We start from the raw sequence: 13875 nt of genomic DNA on the forward strand, positions 1-13875 counted from the left end.
TAAGCGGCGACCCTATCAGGTATATCGTTTGTTTCTTCAGATGTTGATTCGAAGAAAGTTACAAAAATAACTCCATCCCTCAAGGTTTATGGTTTGGATTAAATTCTTCTTTAGGAAGTAATATCTAGTGAATTACATTTTCATTATAAATCAAGACCTCATTAATTGGAAAAGGTAATACATCGTAGATGTCCATAAGTAAGATTATATATATCATTAACCATTCTTGTAACAAGCATTTTCATTGGCTTAAAACGCTGTTTTCGTTCCCGTTTGAAACGCAGATTTTCATTGGAAGATTCAACAGCCTAATCATTTCTAAGAGAAAAGAGTTCGTTAATATTAGTGTATTTCCAAATGGTAGTGTCGACAAATTATAAGGACTAATAAAGTTACTATTTTATGGAGCTACCACGCAATTTCCATAACAAAAATATATATATTCAAGTCATCTCTTGAATAATAATGTTTATCTGTCGGTATGAAAACCAAACACCGGTATTTACGTAACGTTATTATGACTGGCCATTTGGCTAAAATTATCTTACGTGTTGATCATGTGATTGATGTAAAATGTTACCAACTGATACTCTGTAAAATGTTAAGGGAGAAGGCTATGATTTAACCATTGTTATAAACGACAATAAGTATGAATTATAACCTAAACAAATAATAGGCAATATTCAATTTACCACTGGATTTATTGCATCCCCTTCCATTTTCACAAATGACCTGTTGTTAGCCATTCGGAGTCTCCAATGTATTTTGTACACTCCACTTTCTACGTCCCGGCATCCTACATTAATGCTAAAAGTAATATGATATTATTATATCACACGAAATCTCTTAAATGTTTCACTTTCACCATTTAATATCATGAATTTAAAAGGCTTATAGTTACACAAACAACAAGTATAGCTGAAAACATATGAACTAAACTGACAAATAAACTCACAACTGATTGACACTAATAACTAATCTGTAATAATAACAGTAGTGTTGCACATCTTCCTTGGTGAAATAAAAAAGTGTTTTGTCTGTATATCGTAAGCCTTTGACATTATCAATTTGACAAACACTTTCAAATAATTCAAGGTAATGTGAAAAATGAATCTCAGAAAGTTTCCTTAGCCATAAGACATTTATGAAATTCGTCACTATAGAAGACGAATATCTGTATTTGATTGTGCCACACACATATTAGATATTAACACCTTCCTATATAGATATTCTTATATCTTACCGACTAGAAAACGGAAACGCTCCCTTTGCGATATTGGTTTGCATTGAAGGAGCTGTGATGACCTCGGGGTGAGACATGTCAAAACTAACTAGTGTTGATTCCGTCCTAGTGTTACCCATCGCGTCGGAGGCTCGAACCCAAACCTTAACAGTGATTCCATCCGTAATAGCACCGGCAGCAAAACTCTCCGTATCCCCGTCTTTAATACCATCCACTGTGCGCCAGGTATTTGGTGGAGTCACAAGCGACGATCCGCCATCGCCTGCATAATCAGAAACGATGTCAAATCTGACGATTCCTCGAGCATTAGGAATCTTCGTCGTCTGTCTCTCTCCTTCTTTATCCTCAAACTCCTCTAATATCTTCTTGTATCCTTCTCCACGTCGACCGCCGTCGTCCAGTTGAGGAGGATAAGGATCGATGGGATTAAGTAGGAAATTGTCTTCATGGAATTTGTTTACGAAGTAATCTTTCCATGATACATTTATAATGGTTCCTTGATCAGAAGAATCACCGTAGAATGACTGCCACCCATATTTCGTGTCTGCTTCAGCAGACACTACTGCCAGTTGATGGTCACTGCTGACCGTTATGTCTGACACAGGGTCATACAAGGCGAATCTCCTGACATAGACAGTATTATTGGCTAAATCCCGTATCTCTAAAATCAAACTGTACATACCGGCTTCGGGCGGGGTGTAGATTTTAGTGTACTCTAAACCGAAATTGGTGTGGTTCATTCTAAACAATTTTACAGGATCAAGTGGGCGAGCCTCCTCTAGAACTTTGGAGAATTGATTAGGACTCAGCTTAAAGACTTCTAGCGTGTAATCAGCCACCCCGCTGAGGCCGTCTGACCAACCGGACCAACGGGCATTGATAGGCTCCTGAAAACGAAACAAAGGTCCTATGTTATATATCTATAAATATATATGTATATCAAATATGGTTCAAAGAACCGTAATTTTCCGGATAACACTGGATCCTTGCAAAGGTATGTCTGCAAGATATGAATTAATTGAAATGTATATAAGGGGCAAAAAGGTAAATCCATCAGTGTGGACAATTGAAAATGTCAATTTTTTTGAGGCCATTCGTCCCTTTATCAAGACACAAATAATGCAATCACATTATATAAAAAACAATACTAGAAAAATAAAATAAGATACAGTAAGAGTCATAATTTTGATAGTAAGTTTAAAAATAAGCCATGTTCTATGATAGAACACTATGCGACTAACGCCCACAGACATTTGAAAATATCCCGCGCGTGAAGATACCGATTTGGAAACGGACGTTTCGTCCCAAAATAATTAGATACGAAACATCATATAATAATTTTGGGACGAAACATCCATCTCCTTTCCGTATATATATACAACAAAAGAGACTTTGAAAGAACAGAATTTAACACAGATTGAAAAGGTGGATGAACCAAATCTAAATGGAAAACAATTGAATCCGTCTACCTTCGTTATATCGCTCAGTATTTCCAAAGGAGGCTGTGTTGGGCATGATGTACTGCAGTGTTCAGGAACTTCAAAATCAAACTTGAATTGCATCACTTTGACAGTTTGAATATTTCCAGTGTAATTCTGTGTTGCATATGGTTGGTTATTATTTGTATTGATCAGCCTTCGGAACCCTCCCGTCTTAGCGGAAAATGTGAAGGTAAACCTGAAAAAAAGGAATATTCGTGCACACTGCTCCTAAACGGATATCATAATATCAACACTAACATATGAAATATGCAAAGTTTGCATTCAAATGCTTGTAAGCTACAGTCGTTGGCCAACTTTAATTGGTGTATACTGCTTGAGTTAATTTTCACGAGAAATTTTGTTCGTTAACGTTTTTTCCAATACATTACAATTCATGTTCTGTACATACCAGTCTCCTGAACGTATTGCTAGTTGAAAGCTGTTTTCATTAAGTCGGCATTTCAGCTGATCGTTTGTGACTGGATTAAGGTTCGATAACCCTTGGCACTTGTAAGTTTCTGCTCCCTCTGTTACAACTTCTCTCTCGGTCTGACCTAAAACACGTTATATTTGTCGAAATCAATCATTTAATTTCCACAAAGTATGTATGTATGTATGTATGTATGTATGTATGTATGTATGTATGTATGTATTTTTCAGCTCTTAGAAATGTCTATTAATTGCCAATTTGCCACTACTGAGAGTTAATATTAATAACATTTTCATGAGGCACATATCACAATGACTCAAGAAATATTTTATGTGTCTATTGGTTTATCGGACGAGGTGTTGCACTGTCCTTTAACTTTGATTCTAGATAAAACTACCCTCTATAACAACATTTCAATTCTCATATTAATTCTATTTTTTTACCTGGTAACGGTAATCGTGAATAGGCAGTGTCCACCATGGCGCTAATGACTCCAATCGTATACTCGCCAATGTAATCTGGCATCATGGGTAGGAATTCCTTGAGCGACTGCCAATCCATGGATACGTCGAATGTCATGTTGAGCATGTTGTAATCATTCTGATTCACCCAAAGGATTTCTGTTTCATTCTTTCCCGTGGCATCAACTGTGTACTGGTACCTCTTCATATCTAATACACGGTCGAATAATGAGAAAACTGTTTGGCAACTGTCGATGATTGGTTTATACGTGGGCGATATCACTGGAAAGGAAACAAAAAATCCAATCAAATGAATAAAAACTGGTCGATTACAAGTATTTCATGAATGAAGTTATTGCCATTTATGTTCATCTTTTGCTCGTGGTAGTGCAATTTTCATCTGGAGTATTAACCCTGTCGGACGAATTGAACTGGTCCGTTATTTCATTAGAATTGTCAAAATGGTTATTTTGTACGATAAATTCTGTAAGACCTCAAGATGGCATGGCCATGCTGGTTTGTCAACGCATCCTTTGTGAAACGAGACCCTATTATGTTATATATATAGTAGTATCAGCTGACCGATTTGCGTTCCGAGGTTAAAATATATAAAAATATCAATATTGTATTACCTTCTATACAACCGGTATTTCCAAACCCACCGAAGCATTTGCAGTTATTATTGTCACACCATCCAGGATAACAAGGTTTTAGATGCGATGCACATTCCTCTGAAATGAAAAGATTTTTTTATTGATATATGGATGTATCTTCGATCATAGATCATATCTGTCTTGCTGATAATCTATAAACAGTGACCCCAACATAATCCTAGCCCCACCACCGCCCAATGAAAAGACAACTGACAAGTTCCTTTAAAATTGTTGCGAAGCTGCAATATGATATATGTAACGGGATGCATGGTATGGTTCATGTATAGGACAAACAACATTTAGACCTGAATAAGTACTAAAAAGAGCTATTTCCATTTAATATAAACCACTCTTAAATTCTTTTAAACATAAAGTTTAATTTTAGTTAATTGAAATTTTGCCCCTGTACAAAACATAAATAATTATTGACATTTATCTATGTAATAGAATATATAAAATTCCCTTACTGTCTTCACACAGTCGTCCCGTGTGTCCGTCTGGACAGGTACAATAGTCTGGACTGGTGCATGTCCCTCTATTGAAACAATACGGCCTACACACGGCTGTAAAATAATTCCGGTAGGTCTAACTCAAAAGCGAAAAAACAAATACTAGTATAAGATGTGAACAACAGATATGTTGTCATAGGGATTCACGATGGAGAAATGCAAGAAGAATAAAACCAGGCGTTTCGGAAATGTAGGCTGCCTTCTGTTTCATCAACGGCACCATAATCAGGTTGATTTTTCTCGTAATTTTACTAAGTTCCTCAATACATACATGTACCAAATTTACCTCGGCATGCATATTTCATCTGATTTGTTATTCCAAGCACGTAATCTATGCTAATTTAAACATTTCAGGATATTAGTTCCTTTTAATTCTTATTATGAAATGAAAGTTCCTAAATCGGTTAACATCAGATGATGTCACCAATACGTACGCTTGTTGCAATTGTGATTGCCAGGACTGGTTTCCTGCCACCCGCCACAACAATAGTTCTGTGTTTTGTAGTAGGTCACTATCCTTCGTTTGTATCCGCAACAGCTGTAGGGAAACGTATGTAACATATACATTTTATGTATGTTTAATATGTTTTGTTTTATTTCTTATTGTTTAAATAGACAACATAATGTATTGTTTTATTTTTACACATCAAGTTTAGGAAAGAGTATCTAAATATAAAAGATTGTATGCTGACAATGGTTGTCGGATGGATTTAATGCTGCATTCTATATATAAATACACATCGGCCATATATGCCAGCTAGTATTCATTTGTGTTTTCCAACAGTAGTATCCATATACATGATTTTGTAGTTGTAAATTTAATATCCATTTTTATAGTGTACCTAACTCATCTTTTGAAACTTTATAAACTTAAATAATCATAAACTATGTAAAATCCTTTTTATCTGGAACAGTTTGTCAAAGGTTTCTTCCCCTTGAATATTTTGTTAGAATTTTATAGAACTTTGTGTTCTTCATGAATAACTTTTTAAACTGGCTATTGTTTATTTCAGTCTTTTGTCTTTGAACCATAATTTAAATTCAAAATATACTATTATACTGAGAACTTAAAAAGCTCAATTGTGTATAGTGAGCAAGCACTCTTGCGTAAGGACACAGTAGTAAACTCAGTACTACCTTACCCTGACGACTCCTATCAATCTTAGACAAAGATATATTTATATATATATCATCATGGCGAAGTTATAAATGTATATCTATATATTTATTGTTGGGGGAATAAAATATATGTACCGTAAAAATACACCTTGAGTGGACTGGTTTTGATTAGTAAATTAATTATGCATAATGAAACTTATATTTCCAGTTAACACTTATCCAAATATAATTATATGTATAATTAAATAATTCAAAGGAGGTAAATTGTTGTAAATTGTTAAAGAAATAAAAACAAAAAACAAAAAAAAAAACCCAAAAAAATAAAGCGAAGGTTAATATCGCCTTTACTAGTTATTAGTATAGGAAACCATCAATACAGTCCGAAAATATCAATAAATATATATAAACGTAAAATCGCACATACTATTTATTTCCACAGTAGCAGGAAAAATAAAAATCAGTAGCCGAATTGAAAATTTACATAAATATTGTGACAAAATCGATTTTTTTCTGTGGAACAGGAAATAAATGTTAATTATGCTAGGTGTATCAATTTTATTTAGATATAAACAATAGCCTGTGAGGTGTATCAATTCCATTTAGATATAAACAATAGCCTGCAAGGTATATCAATTTTATTCGGATAAAAGTAGTAGCCTGTTAGATGTGTCAATTCTATTTAGATATAAACAATAGCCTATGAGGTGTGTCAATTCTATTTAGATATAAACAATAGCCTGCAAGGTGTATCAATTTTATTCAGATAAAAGTAGTAGTTTGTAAGGTGTGCCAATTCCATTTAGATATAAACAATAGCCTGTAAGGTGTATCAATTTTATTCAGATACAAATAAACAATAGTCTGCAAAGTGTATCAATTCTTTTCAGATGAAAATAGTAGCCTTCTTTGTGTATCAATTTTATTTAGACATGTGCATTTACCTGTTTGTAATGCACCCACAGTAAGAGTAAGAGGTGATCAGATTGTGTATTTTTAAATGAACAATAATTGTTAATATGTTAACGGCTGTACCAACAAGACTAAATGCAAATAGTGAGGGTTATTGATGTAAAGGTTTGGATAACATTTAGTGACCCGATACCTTTAAATGTACGTATGTATTCTGAGACGGTTTCACTTTACGAAAGCATAAAGACAGAGAGAGATTTTTGATGATAAATCTTGTAGTCTCAAGTCTCTAAATCGCTACTTACTTTAACGTTTTTCCATGCCCGACTAATCTGATTACGCATCACAGGAAAAATAACACTTACTATCTCCCTGACCAGTAGTAGCAGTATGTCTCCCAACGGGTCGCACGCACCGATCTACTGCAAACCCTCCTGGAACAAAAAACATTAGCTCGGAATAAGGGATAACAAATAATGTAATCAATTCAAAATAAATACGTTTAAACGGCGATACTATACAACATGAAATACTCGTAATTCCGTAGTAAAGCTGTGCAATTTAGCTCCATGGTATAAACCTTCGTGGTTACTCCATACTTTAGTTTTTCAACTAAATCCATTGTATTACCACGACCTTTTACGCACTGGTATCCTTTCATCGTACGTTGATGAATATGAAATCAAAACCGGAAGTCACAAGAAATAAAAGGTCAGTGGTTGACCACGAAATATGGTCAGAAAGAACGTTGGCTTAATTTGGTAGCAGACATATATCTGGTCCCAGGTTCAATTTTTGAGAAGATGACAGATCTAACCAACACGGATTTGATGTCGTCAATGACGCTGAACTCGTTTACCTTCCCGACTACCTTATATTAATCAGTATCCATGTTAATATACTTATGCGTCATCAGTCCTGTCACATTAACAGTTTTGGTTTGCTAGGCCCATAGATGTAATATCTCGCTTCCGTGCGTCGTCTATTTTACCATCATCAAATTATATTTCGTACGACTCAAACCCCAGATTAATCGACATTTCCACGAGGACACCCCTCTCATCCAGTTATGCTAATGTTGAGCACCGACAACTCCAAAAAATGTGTACATGCTGATCTTTTGAAGACAGACGAGAAAAAAAAGATAAGTGAGAGTAGTAAAAATAGTCCGTGGTCAAAGGCCAGAGGTTAGCCAATCAGATTTGTTGGAGGTTACAAATGACCAATGACACTAAACACAAGTCTGTGGGAGTAGATAATACCACTTAAAGAAATCCTGTCCGGAGGTTCAAAATGCCATTAAACATTGGAATTAGACAATGCTTTTAAGCAAAGTCTTTGATGAAGTTTATAAGGCCATGAACCAAAAGCATGTATGAGTGATAATGCCACGAAAAACAATTATGTATGGCAGTTGATGATATTACTAAACAAAACACTTTGTTGAGTTGACAATGATAATAACAAAAGCCTGCGTCACTAAAAAGCCGCCTGTATGGGGGTAGACAACGTCACTAAACAGAAGTCAATGTGGGGGTAGACAATGACGCTAAACAAAAGCCTATTGACGTAGATAATGCCACTAAACAAAAGCCTGTGTGTGGTTCGCCAGATATATTTCACGTTTGTTTACATTCCAAAGACTATATAAGATTAAAATTGCAGATTCATTTACATATCGTGATTTTGTCCTTTTTTTATTCCAATAGGTACCTATATTTTGGCCTACATATTGCCATTTGGAGAACAAAATCTGACCAGATCGGACCAGAAACTAGTGTCGGTAACAGAAGTATAGCTAGTCTTGTGTTAATATATCTGTAGCGATAAGTAGCTTTTTCATGAATAACTTTAAAAGAATGACCAATTTGGAGATGTATGTAAGATTTGGTGTTGGCTTTGTCTTCCCGATAGTTTCTGTATTTTATTTAAGAGGATGGTTTTACTCTGAACTACTTTCCATAAAATTAAGAATAAATAATAACAAGTATTCGGTCATGCTTCAGTGAGGTAGTATAATAAAGTCAGTTCCGTGTTACACAGATAAGAACAAACCGCAGATTCCCAAAACAATCAAACACATATACATCTTCTCATACCCTTGCACACATACATTTTGTACGCAGGGAAGGTCGTCCTTAAATAACCAAAGCTATGTTAATAGAAACAAAACCAAATAGACGAGTGAACTTCATTGGTAGCTAGTCTGTCTACCTTTGGAGGTTTGAATGTAATGTTCAAAGAATGACTGAAGCAAATGGTCATTTTATCATTTCTGCCACAAAAGATGGATGCTATTCAACTCCGGAGGCATCATTACAAATGCTGAATAACATTCAGTTTATACAACACGTGGAATAAACTCTTAATGCGTTGTAGTTGTGACTGGTTGTGACATGCTGACCTTTGACCAGGAAAATTTGAATCACGTAGTTCAATGCGTTTTGATTGGCTAACACTTGAAGGCCGCTTCATGATACGTTTCAAAAAACGCTCGCTAAAGCTCGTGTCTTTGTAACATTTGAAAAATAACTACCTCGAGTGAAATATAAATACCATATACAACAACTACTCGTTGTGTAACCTCTATTTACACGACACGTTTATAACTAGGAAAATAATTTTACCACCAAAACATATAACTCGGCATAAAATAAGAAAACTACTCATTTACAAAGAAAGAAAAAGGAAAACAAATAACAAAGAAATGTCAAGACATTAAATGTCCGGGGCCGCGGTGGCCGAGTGGTTAAGGTGTCCCGACACTTTAACACTAGCCCTCCACCTCTGGGTTGCGAGTTCGAAACCTACGTGGGGCAGTTGCCAGGTACTGACCGTAGGCCGGTGGTTTTTCTCCGGGTACTCCGGCTTTCCTCCACCTTTAAAACCTGGCACGTCCTTAAATGACCCTGGCTGTTAATAGGACGTTAAACAAAAACAAACCAAACAAACCAAACATTAAATGTCCTCACAAAAATAGGTCATCTGTGATATATTACCCTTTATAATGTGTGTTTTCGTGGTTATTGTAAGGCAAATTAAACAAAAAGTGGACAAAATGATTTCTTATTGATATAAATGCATATCCAAGCATCATGACAGAAACTTTATCTAGATCAAGAAAAATGTTGTGATGTACATTGCTGCAAAATCACACACGTGTTAGAGGTAGAGTATTACTCATCCACAAAGACATGAATTCGTTAAACTGACGATAAAGTCACTCCCAATGGAGCGGAAAATACCGATGTTTTTGTTCTACTTTGTTGTTAGGTATGTCGATATATACCCAAGTTGTAAGCCACATGTACCTTTTTAGCTGTAAGTTTTCGGTTACCTTGGTAGATAACTTGTGACACGAGTAAAGATAATGAAACAAACAATATTTTGTGCGAAATGTTTTACCAAGACTTAAAAGATATCTACGCTTTGTCATATATGAATTTGAGGTCACAAATAGTAGTACTTTTTAACGCTTGAACTAAAGGAGAATGTCTACTCCAAATTTTATCTGAGAAATTTTCATATTTGCCATGATTTAAACAATGGGGATTGAATCAAGAAGTGAATCTCAGATACAATGTATCGTGAACTTCCTGGTTAAGTTAATTCAGTCTGAAGTCCCAGTTGCCATTCTTAGGCGATGATGAATTAGCACAGACGCGTCGTATTTACTGAAACTAAAACTAAAGCATCGTGACTTATTTACATAACACAAGAAAAATATTTTTTCCCCCTGTAGATACGTTAAGAAACAGCGTTCATAAGGATCATACACGTAGATAACAGTCCACAATCATATATCATCTTTATTTACCATTAAGCTAGCACAGTATAGGACTTAAAAGCAATTGTTGGTACTAGTTTGACGAGGAATTTATAAATAATTGTTCCTACTAGACAAGGAATTTATAAACAATTTTTCATACTACTTGTATGGCAAGGAATTTATTTTTAAAAAAGGCTCATATTAGTATGACAAGGAATCTATAAACAATTGTTCGAAGTATTTTGACAAGGAATTTTAAACACAATTGTTCAGATTAGTATGACAAGGAATCTATAAGCAAATTGTTCGTACTAGTATGACAAGGAATTTATAAACAAATTGTTCGCACTAAAAAAATACAGGAGGATATCAGATGTACTCTATCGTGAACTTCCTGGTTTGGTGCGCTCCGTACATGTATGAATTCCCAGTTGCTTTTGTGACTCGATGATGACCAGGAATTGAAAATCGTGTTCATACTAGTATTGTCAGGAATTTAAAACATTTTTTTGTACTAGTATCACTAAGAATTTAAAACAATTTTCCGTACTTTATGACCAAGAATTTCAAACAAATGTTGGTAATAGAATGACCAGTAAGTTTAAACAATTCCTCGTACTGGTAATGGTATAGTACGTATATCTGTGATGACGAACGTTTTATCAGATTTTACCGCTTTATTTCATACTTTCATACAGTCATAGATTGCAATATTTGTAAAATGTTTTCATTGTCCTCAATGTTGTCTCCATGGTAATAAAACTCATATATTTATGTACTTTATGTAGCACTTATAATATTTAGATTTAGTATTTTTGGGAAATACGCCAATTTGATATGACACTAAACATTAGCCTCTGTGAAGGAAGACATTGGCACTAAATAAAAATATATGTTGGTTTTACAATGACACTAAACAAAAGGCTTTATTGGGAGAAGACGGTTACACTAAGCATAAGCCAATACCCCCTCCCAATTTGTTTTTGATTACATATCACTCGCACATGGTATGGAATCGGCGATTATCATTCTTTTCAACGATGTGTTAAATACATAAGCTATTAAGATCATCTCCACCATCAAAACTTACGACGATTACGGTGATTACGTTATGTTTACATTGCCGCATCAGTTAAGTTTCTTTCTGTATTTATTTATTTATTTCAAAGGTTTTTGGACAGCGGCCAACATTTTATTTCTTTATTTGTGTAAAGCAGGTGAGAGCAGTAAACTGATCTCGTTTGACATTCCTTCATCCCCAGACCAGGAAGTATAAATAGGCTATAAATAACTTTGGTTTTAATAGGTTTTGTCAACTTTTTCCCTTATTTGCGTTGTGCTTAAGTGCGGTGATATAATCAAGATGTCATTTAATACACCGAACTTACACAAAAATGATAAACAATCGTCACGAGTAGGGGAACTTGTTTATCCCATAACTTCTTTACTTACAAATGTAAGTCTGTCATGTTCAAATTCTCCCAACGTAGCAACTAAATTCCGTGAACCAAATCACTACCTGACAAAATATAGGTCGTTTTAAACGAAAGCTTATCATCTATTTTAGATGCATGACTCATATCCTCTGTACTATATTTGTTAATGATATTATTTTACAAAACGAAATATTAGTTTGAAAGTCATTGTGTCGGAGTAATTTATTAATAGGTAACTTGTTTAAATAACTCCGCTCAAAATATTCGAAGACGACACCGGCATCGCGAAGTCGAACTTCACCGCTGTCATTGTCAGATTCAATTATCGGTCCTTTCCTGGATTTCGTAGGTACGCTATTACTGGTTATTATGATGTAAAATGTTCATTCTGATATTTATTCATTCAAGACATCGTGCATTTCAACAAATATTTCGGAAACCGAGCTGGATTGTGGAGCAATAGGCCTATGCAGTTTACGTTTGTCCATGTGTTTACACGAAATCTCATCAGTTTCAGAGACATCGAGTATAGAGTTTACTGACATGAGACAATTGTTCCACGATGATTTTTACATTTTTGTGTTTGGGATAAATATATTCGTAATAAAAGTAAGTGAAATGATATGAAAGTGTTTATTAGTTGCTTTTTTTCTGTTGGTACAATATCCGTACCAAATGATATCGAACTAGAAAAAGGGAAGCCGCCTAACAGTAACAGTTACGTTAGATGCTGCGGCCGTTTCATTTAAATGACTACGATTAGAGACAGCGATTAAACCATTTTTATTACATTTGTTCATTGTTTTGATAATTCTTTCACGGCTATCGGGGTCTACTGCATATCTAGAACAAAGGGGGGGGGGGGGGGGGGGGGGGGGGAGGGGGGGGGGGGTCAGTTTTGGTTTGCTAGGCCCATAGATGTAATATCTCGCTACCGTGCGTCGTCTATTTTACCATCATCAAATTATATTTCGTACGACTCAAACCCCAGATTAATCGACATTTCCACGAGGACACCCCTCTCATCCAGTTATGCTAATGTTGAGCACCGACAACTCCAAAAAATGTGTACATGCTGATCTTTTGAAGACAGACGAGAAAAAAAGATAAGTGAGAGTAGTAAAAATAGTCCGTGGTCAAAGGCCAGAGGTTAGCCAATCAGATTTGTTGGAGGTTACAAATGACCAATGACACTAAGCACAAGTCTGTGGGAGTAGATAATACCACTTAAAGAAATCCTGTCCGGAGGTTCAAAATGCCATTAAACATTGGAATTAGACAATGCTTTTAAGCAAAGTCTTTGATGAAGTTTATAAGGCCATGAACCAAAAGCATGTATGAGTGATAATGCCACGAAAAACAATTATGTATGGCAGTTGATAATATTACTAAACAAAACACTTTGTTGAGTTGACAATGATAATAACAAAAGCCTGCGTCACTAAGAAGCCGCCTGTATGGGGGTAGACAACGTCACTAAACAGAAGTCAATGTGGGGGTAGACAATGACGCTAAACAAAAGCCTATTGACGTAGATAATGCCGCTAAACAAAAGCCTGTGTGTGGTTCGCCAGATATATTTCACGTTTGTTTACATTCCAAAGACTATATAAGATTAAAATTGCAGATTCATTTACATATCGTGATTTTGTCCTTTTTTTATTCCAATAGGTACCTATATTTTGGCCTACATATTGCCATTTGGAGAACAAAATCTGACCAGATCGGACCAGAAACTAGTGTCGGTAACAGAAGTATAGCTAGTCTTGTGTTAATATATCTGTAGCGATAAGTAGCTTTTTCATGAATAACTTTAAAAGAATGACCAATTTGGAGATGTATGTAAGATTTGGTGTTGGCTTTGT

At 35.2% G+C, this 13875-nt stretch overlaps 1 protein-coding gene across 1 annotated transcript in view; it reads right to left on the minus strand.

Annotated features, from left to right (window-relative positions):
* Positions 1 to 13875, minus strand: part of LOC117343520 — a 41898-nt gene that overhangs the window by 13511 nt on the left and 14512 nt on the right. Inside the window, exons 2-10 of the mRNA XM_033905899.1 lie at positions 7171 to 7239; positions 5212 to 5315; positions 4736 to 4831; positions 4248 to 4346; positions 3598 to 3897; positions 3134 to 3278; positions 2713 to 2920; positions 1244 to 2130; positions 693 to 807 (exon numbers count right to left, since the gene is read on the minus strand). Coding sequence (XP_033761790.1) covers positions 693 to 807; positions 1244 to 2130; positions 2713 to 2920; positions 3134 to 3278; positions 3598 to 3897; positions 4248 to 4346; positions 4736 to 4831; positions 5212 to 5315; positions 7171 to 7239 — 2023 coding nt within the window. The remainder of the gene's footprint in view (positions 1 to 692; positions 808 to 1243; positions 2131 to 2712; positions 2921 to 3133; positions 3279 to 3597; positions 3898 to 4247; positions 4347 to 4735; positions 4832 to 5211; positions 5316 to 7170; positions 7240 to 13875) is intronic.

Source organism: Pecten maximus, chromosome 15, assembly GCF_902652985.1.
Source record: "Pecten maximus chromosome 15, xPecMax1.1, whole genome shotgun sequence".
NCBI lineage: Eukaryota > Metazoa > Mollusca > Bivalvia > Pectinida > Pectinidae > Pecten > Pecten maximus.